This window comes from Phalacrocorax carbo, chromosome 24 (genome assembly GCF_963921805.1).
Source record: "Phalacrocorax carbo chromosome 24, bPhaCar2.1, whole genome shotgun sequence".
Taxonomy (NCBI): Eukaryota; Metazoa; Chordata; class Aves; order Suliformes; family Phalacrocoracidae; genus Phalacrocorax; species Phalacrocorax carbo.
The window spans coordinates 358,205-365,979 of NC_087536.1; the positions used below are offsets into that span (position 1 = coordinate 358,205).

Below are 7,775 nucleotides of genomic sequence, written 5' to 3' on the forward strand. Positions count from 1 at the left end.
AGGAAGGGGAACGATCTTGGGAAGGAGTAAACCCATTCAAGAGGAGGTGGCCCAACGGGTGGCTGCTCTGCAGCACGGATGGGAGTCCCTGGTGGGTGTTCCCAGGATCAGCAAGGGAGGCCACGTGTGTTAAATACCCAGCACCAGAGGAGGATGGGAACGGTGCGCGGGTGGAGCGAGACTCGGGGCCTTCTGGAGCGGCTGCGGGCAGTGCGGGGAGCGGTCCCGTTACCTCCAACCCTGGAGCTGGGTCTTGCCTCAAATTAGCATGAGCACAGGGTTGTGAGGATCTCCAGCTGGCTGCCAACATATTGATGGTGGGATGAAATTTTGCTTGAAGAATTGTAAGGTAACTGGAGCAGAGTGAGTAATTCTCGCCCAAGAGCATCTCCTTTTTCTGTGCGCAGAGTAGCCAAAAGTGGTTTGCGACTCCTCCCGATTCATTCATCAGGAGGCACCCAGGCATGTGTTAATGAATTGCTTCATTCCGTGCCTTGGAGGGGACTGGATGGGAGCTGTTTGGGTTTGGTTGGAGGGCTGACGGGGCGTACGGGCCCTTTCTGTACCCAAGTTTGTGCATCCACATGTTGTGCGGCTCCATGGGATCTCCAAATGCAGCAGTCGAGAGTGTCTCGTTCCTGCAAGATGCCACAAGGTGCCACCTGGCTTCCCTCCCCGGGACCCAGGGCGGGGATGCAGCTGAAACCGAAGTCAGCCAGCACCAGCGGAGTCGTCTGAGGAGATCCCGGCTGCTTTGGTTACTGCTTGGGGCACCTCGGCGGCTCTGTCCGGAGAAAAACCTGCGTGTGCTCATGTTTTTGTGGTCTGTGAGTTGAGGCAATCCCGTCGGGCAGAGCTTGATCCATGCCACGAGGAGGTGAAATCTCTCCTCCTTGGTCTTGTCCATCTGGGAAAGTCCCAGCTCTGTGCAGAGAGGCTCTTGAGTCCCGGGCACTCTTGGAGGACACGCCAAGGATCATTGAGATCCCTGTGCTCTCCGGGTGGCTGTTACAGCTGCCTTTCGTGTCCTTGGCTTCCCCTGCTCAGCTCCCTTCTGGGCCATCCGTTCATGGAGTCTCATTAACTAGCCTCCCTTTTTCCCCCAGCTCTTATCATAAGAAGGTTAATTTGCCTTATAACCCCTGCTGGCATTGCTTTCCCCATCGTATCTGATGTCCTTGTCACCTTATCCTCTTCACTACACGTCTGCCCACCCTCCAGCAACCCCAGCGCTCCCCTTTTCTGGGTGCTCAGGGACCGCTCTGCCTTTCCCTCCCTGCTCTGTGAGGGTCTCCCTCCCAGAGCCTGGGCTGAGCACCACCGGGTTTCCCATCTCGGCCTTTGGCACACTTGCGGCTTGCACAACAGCCCGGCTGTGGCAGAAACCCAGCGGGCGTTGTTTCAAAGGGGAGCGCTCCGCCGATGCCCGCAATGCGTGGCGGGGACTCTGTCCGCACATCCTCCCACTTGGGATCATGTCCCAGACTCACACCCCTGCCTGCGGCGCCGCGCCGGAGCCCCGGTCCCGCGTATAATCCCTGTGTTCTCCCTTCTCTGTCACACCCGCTCGCCTGTCAAAAGTGAGATTAAAATAGCTTCACACGAGCTGTTTTTAGAAATCTCCGCTGGGTGTTGTGCACAACACGTTTTGGGATTATTTTCGTTGTTGAGGATTTTTTCCCCCCATTCCCTCAGTTTTTCTCCTCCTCTCCAGCATTTGTTATCCACGCCTGGGCTTTTGTCACCAAGCCCTGCCTTGAACAGCTATTACATTCTTCGGTTCGTCATCTTGTGAGCCGTGAGGCCAAGTTAATAATAATCTGTGGTGCTCTCCCTCCACCCTGCCCTCCACACACTGCTGGAAACATCACCTGCTTCCTCCTCCGTACCCCCTAAACATCTCCTGCTGACTTTTGGGGGAACGGCTGCTGTTGTTCCAGAAGGAAAGCAGGTGGTGAGAGGTTGTTTTTCCAAGACCTACTTACATCCCTTGGCAGCATCTCTCCAGCTCGGCAAGATATTTAGGATTGGGGAAGAAATCTTGTGCTATGATGAAGCCCAGCACTGGCAACAAGGGGTTGTGACCCTCCCGGCAGGGCGTGGAGATGTGAGATGATGCCGTGTCTGTGCCGATGATGCCTGTCACGCTCTTTTTGTGCTGCTGGAGGATCCCTCCTGGCCGCAGACATGCCTGCCGAGTGTCCTGTCCCTGCCATGTGCCCACCTCTGCCTGCAGCGATCCTTCTTGCGATCCATGCTCACCCAGCCCTCGTGCTTTGCTGAGCGTACTGGCCTGGGAGCAGCCCCTTCCCCGCTTGGCTGACAGCTCATGTCTCAGACACCAGCTTTGGGAACACAAGCACTGTGGCACGAGGACACGGCTTTGGGTACAACAGCAGAGGTGTCCCCCCTGCAAGCCTCCCTTTCCTCAGGCTGCCATTGCAGAGGCTGTTCCTGCCTCCCTGTGCACCCCAAAAGAGTCAGCTGGGCTTTACCCCTTTCGGCTGTAGGTGAAGGATCTCCCTACAGCCTCAGGAGGCCCTTGGGACACTCCAGCCTAAAAAGCAGAGCCGAAGTTGGACCGAAAGCCCAGGCGTGCCGCAGGGACCTGATCCTTCCTCTGGCAAATGGCCACCGGCATTTCTAGGACCCTGGAGGGTCAGCCTGACCTGTCGGCTGGGAAACTTGATGTGGCAGCTTCAAGCGCAGGCAAAGCTTTTGCCTTGTCTTGAAGTGAGAAACATGATCAGGTCGAGGTTTGTCCTTGTGAAAAAAAGCCCTGCTGCCTCCTGGAGCCCCCCAGGGTTTCTAGAGCGCTCCCCGAGGGAGCATGCAGCCTTGCATGGTGCTGTCGGTTGAGTGCCAGAGCCTTCCTCTGCGGGTGGGTGAGGACGGGCACTGCCCAGAGATCTGCCACAGCCTCTCGGCTCTCCCTTACCTCAACCTTCTCGCACCCAAGTGCCGGGAGGGGCTCCCGCCCATGGCTCCGTCACCCCAAGCTCTTGTAGCCCGTGTGCCCCTGGCTGAGCCGCTGGGCTGAATCAACAGAGACCGTTGGCAGAAGTGTGTCCGAGAAATCAACCTGAGCCTGTGCTTCCCGTCCTGGAGGCTGGACCTGTCCACAGTGAGTGCTCCAGCACCACTTTGAGCCGCAAAACCCCAGACTCAAGGTTTGAGAGAGAGCTTTGCCCTGGCCTGTGGGCATTTCGGAGGCTCACATCAGGAAGTGGGGCCTCGGAGCAAGTCCCACTTTTACATCTCTCCCCCTGGGATAAAGGGGGATGAGCAAATTCCCCCGTGCTCACAAGGCGGGCTGCAGAGGTTAATTAATTATTGTTTGCAAAGCACTCAGTGCTGTAGCAATGAGCACCGCAGAAAAGCTGGCGAGGAAATGAATAATTCTGTCTTCCCAGCAGGGTGGGAAACAGTATGCGGTAAATAAAGCGAGGGCCACGCACGATCCCTGGGCTGGCGCTCGCGGTGACAGCTCCGCTGTCTTTCGCCAGGGGTGGCCTGCAGACGAGGGGTTTCCTGGGGTCTGCCAGTGCTGGGCGACAGTGGTGGGGTGCTGGGGGAGGAAGGGGGTTTGGTAGGGAATGGAGATAGGGTGGGTTTTCCTTCCCCTGGTGCTCTGGGATGGAGGTGGGCTGATGCCTCATAAGCCACGAAGTCCTCCAGTGTCCCTTCGTTGCTGTGCTGCTGGCCTGGCTCTGGTGGGGACATACCGAAGGGGCCTTGCTGCGTGCACTCAGCAGCCGTGCCGTGGGAGCATGGCTCGCACTGAAGCCATCACTGGGGACGCTCGCGCCTCACTAGCAGCACCGTGGGGACATTTCCTCTTATTTCAAACCCGGAGGAGCAGTGGCGAGCCCGGAGGGTGCTCTGCCACAGGCTTGGGCCAGCCGAGGGGACGGCGTTCCCCGGGGAGCTTGTCATTCCCCCATCTGCCCACCCAGGGTTGGGAAGCCCACGAGCAAATCCTCAGCGGCTCTTCCTTCCCTCGAAAGTGGAACTGTGCAATTAAGAGGAGAACAAGCACATCTGTCTAGCTGGAAAAACTAACGCCTTCCCCAAACTGGAATATTTTACCGGCTCTGCTCTCCCAGAAGGATTAAGCCCCAGCCACCCCCTCCCGTATTAATTGGTTCCTTTTCTTTCCACCGTAGACAGACGCCCGGCTTCGTAACTTTAATGGCTGCCCGTGTTTTCCCCTCCAGAGCTGTTGAGCTTCCAGGGAGGTTTCACTAAATTGTATTGTCTGCCTTTATTGATGATTTTGCAGAGGCCAATGAACGCCATAAATCTTCCTTGCTGCTGGGATTATTGCTAAAATAATAGAAGAGAAAGAAACCCACCCCTCCTGGCAAAAAAAGAAGCAAGTCGGGGTTCCCGGTGCGGGATGCCCCAGTCACGCCAGCGCCCACCGGCACCCAGCACAGCCCCTCCGGCCGTCTGGCTCCGCGCGTCAGGGAGGCCCACGGCAATGGCCGGCGCCTTTGGGCAGCAAGGATGTCCGCTGGAGGCAAGGGGATGTCCCCTCTCCTCGGACCGTCCCTCCGGGGCTGGCCGATGGGCCGCAGTGCCGCGGGAGGTGGGTGCTGGCAGCGAGCAGGGGCAGCATGGAGCAGAGCGTGGCATCTTCACCTCCTTTGCTGCCCTGCTCTCCCGCCCGTGGAGCGAGTCCCGGGGGAGCTGAGGTGAGGGCTCCTTCTGGGTTAGCAAAATGTGAAATCACGGTGCTGCGACGCTGGGAGCACCTGGGCTCCCGCACTCCACCGGGCAGGGCCTCTCCCTCCACCAGGTCCTCTCTCGGCTCTCGGCTCCTGGCGGGCTGCAGACGAGCCAGCCTGGCTCTCCGGGCCCTGTTGCGGCCGCAGCGTCGGCTGCACAGCCCCAGGCTGGCGTTACCCATGGGCAGGGCCCTGCAGGGTGCCCTTGTCCTGGCCTCGAGCTGCGGCACAGGATGAGATTTTGGCTGCGCCGTCCAGCCCAGAGGCCTGAGCTGGCACCGCAAAGGGCTGTGGTGGGGTTGTGCAAAGCCCTTGGATTGCTGAGGGAGGGAGGGACAAGCCTTCCTCCCCCTCTGCCAGCTGTGGGGGGGACCTGGGGCTTGATCAGTGGTCAGCAGGACCTCTGCTCATGGGCAAGCCCAAGCCGCGCTGCGGAGTGATGCAGGGGCACGTCCGAGCTCACAGCATCGCTGCCACGGAGGTGTGGGGCGGGCGGGGGACAACACACCCCAGGGGCAGGATGGGGGCGCCTCTCCCTGCTCTCCTCTGACCCACACTTTGTCCCCAGATCAGCTTGAACAAAGGGGATGAGTACTGGTGGAACGCCATCCTGGAGGGCGAGGAGCAGATCGACATCGACAAGATCAACAAGGAGCGCTCCATGGCCACGGTGGATGAGGAAGAGCACGCTGTGCTCGACCGCCTCACCTTCGACTACCACCAGAAGCTGCAGGGCAAGCCCCAGAGCCACGAGCTGGTAGGTGCCGGCTGCCCCGTGCCGCCAGCCCAGTCCTGCCCTGCCACATGCCCTCCAGCTCCTCCGTTGGTCCCATCTCCGGTCAAAGGGTGCGGCGTGGGGCAGCTCCGCAGCTCTGCTCCACCTCAGAGCTCCTCCTTGCGCAACGTCCCCCCATTTTGGGGGTGTGAGGTTCTGCGAGTCCCTGTCTTTTACCTGCACGCTCCCATCTTCCCCTTCCCGGCACTTTGCAAACATCTGTGAGCCCAGACCCCCCTGCACTGGCGACACACCCCAATCTGGAGCTGGCCCGGCTGACTCCCTGCTGCCTCTGCTCTGGGGTGAACCCATGCGGGTCTGGGTTCAGCCCGACCGAGGAGCTGCCCTTCGCTGCCCATCGCTCCCTCCCGGCCCCATGGGCCAGCTGCCCTTTCCTGGGCAGACGAAGGGAGGGTGGGCGAAGCAGGGAGGTGCTTGCACCCAGGGCAGAGGGGTGCTGTCGCTGAGCCCCAAAACCCCTTTTGATGCATGGGGTGGCCACGCAGCCCTGACACCCACGGGGTAAGCCTGCACCTTCGGCTGGGGTGGGGGGCGCGGGCCAAGATGTGGGGTCAGCCCCGGCCTGATGGGAGCCTGCGGCCTCTTCGCAGAAGGTGCACGAGATGCTGAAGAAGGGCTGGGACACCGAGGGCTCTCCCTTCCGCGGCCAGAAGTTCGACCCCTCCATGTTCAACATATCCCCTGGCGCTGTGCAGTTTTGATGGTGGCGAAAAACAGCCTAGAAACGAAGCGGGGAGAGGAGAAACCCACCCGGACGCCCCAGCCGGGACCCTCGCACCCAACACCGGCACCCGTAACCCGCTCGCCGATGATACATGCTGCCAGTGCCCTTCCACTGCCTTCGCCACCCCGCGTCGGGCTTGGGGGTTTGATGTGTGTGCGGGGAAACCTGGCGAATGCAGATTTACGTCCCGTCACCAAGGCAACCCGAGCGGCTGGGACCCTTCTCCTCTCCTCGCCTCGCACTGGCGACGGCTCTGTTGTTTTTCAGGAATAGTCGGAGCTTGTTCGGTGACATAATTATTATTTCTGGTGGTTGAAGATGCTTCTTTTGGGGCTTCTGGGGGTGCAGATCCCTCCCCCCCCGCCCCTGCCCTGGCACAGGGCAGCTTCGCCCCTCGCAGGTGGCGCTGTGCTCCCCACAGCTTGGGTGCAGGCAGCGGGAATGGCGGGGGGCACGTGTTGGGGAGAGAGACCCTGCCCCTGCCCGCACCCTGCCCACTGCCCTGCCTGCCTGCTGCCCCCCTCGCCGGGCCCTGCTCTGGGGTCTCCCATGGGTGCTGCACCGCCCCTGCCCCCCACCCGGCCAGAGGGCCCCATCCAGCACGGGGAAGGTGGGGGTGGGCTTCTCCTGGGTTGACCCCCCTTCAGCCCATTGCCGGAGGGGGCCCAGGGTGCACAGGTGTGGGCGGCCCCCTTGGTGGTGGGCAGAGAGCTCCGCCGGCCCCCAGGGTTTGCTCCCCGCTTCCGTGGGGGCTCAGCAGGGAGCAGCGGGGGGGTCACTCACAGCACCCTGGTGGGGCGGGGCGGGTCCAGGCTGCACTCGGGGGTCCCTGGCAGCTGGTTAGGGGCCCAGCCCTTGTGGCCAACAGCCCCCCAGTACCAGTGGGCAGTAGCCCCCAAAACCTCTGGGCTTCCCTGGCATGACACTTTGGTGTCCGGGGGGGGGGCACGTGGGAGCCCTGGGCCCGCCCCAGGCCCAGCCTGGCTCTTGCAGCTTCTCCCCGACCCCCAACCCTGGGTCGCATGGGCTGGGGGTCCCCGGCCATCACCTTGCCCCCACCAACTATCCTCCCTTCACCTTGGTTTGCAATAAAGATGTTTCTGGAGCACGGGGTCTGCGAGTGATTCGGGGTCACCGCTGGGGAGGGACACGTGTGCCCCAGCCCCCCTGACACCACCCGCTTAAAGGGGGGGGTCACCCCAGGGGGACACTGGAGATGTCAGCAGGTGTCCACCGTGTCCTTCCCCCCGCCGTGCACCCACCAGCGGGGTGGCGGGGGCTGGATTGCGTGTCCTTTTGGGGGGTGGATTTTGGGGGTCCTTGGGGGGTGGATGTGGAATCCCTGGACAGGCTGGATTTTGGGGGTCCTTTTGGGGGGTGGATATGGGATCCCTGGATGGGGCAGGGATTTGAGGGCCCCTGGTGGGTGGCTATGGGATCCCGGGGGGGAGCGGGGGCTGGATTTGTTTGGGTGGGTGCCAGGTCCCCGGTGGCTTTGGGGGTGCCGACCTCGGGGTCTCTCACC

The 7,775-nt window shown here is 61.4% G+C and overlaps 1 protein-coding gene across 1 annotated transcript in view; it reads left to right on the plus strand.

Moving 5' to 3' along the window:
* NUDCD3 (NudC domain containing 3) overlaps positions 1-7,355 on the plus strand; it is a 33,292-nt gene extending 25,937 nt beyond the window's left edge. Inside the window, exons 5-6 of the mRNA XM_064472748.1 lie at positions 5,299-5,487; positions 6,117-7,355. Of these exons, the coding sequence (XP_064328818.1) occupies positions 5,299-5,487; positions 6,117-6,227 (300 nt within the window). The 3' untranslated portion in view covers positions 6,228-7,355. The remainder of the gene's footprint in view (positions 1-5,298; positions 5,488-6,116) is intronic.
* The last annotated feature ends 420 nt before the right edge of the window (positions 7,356-7,775 follow it).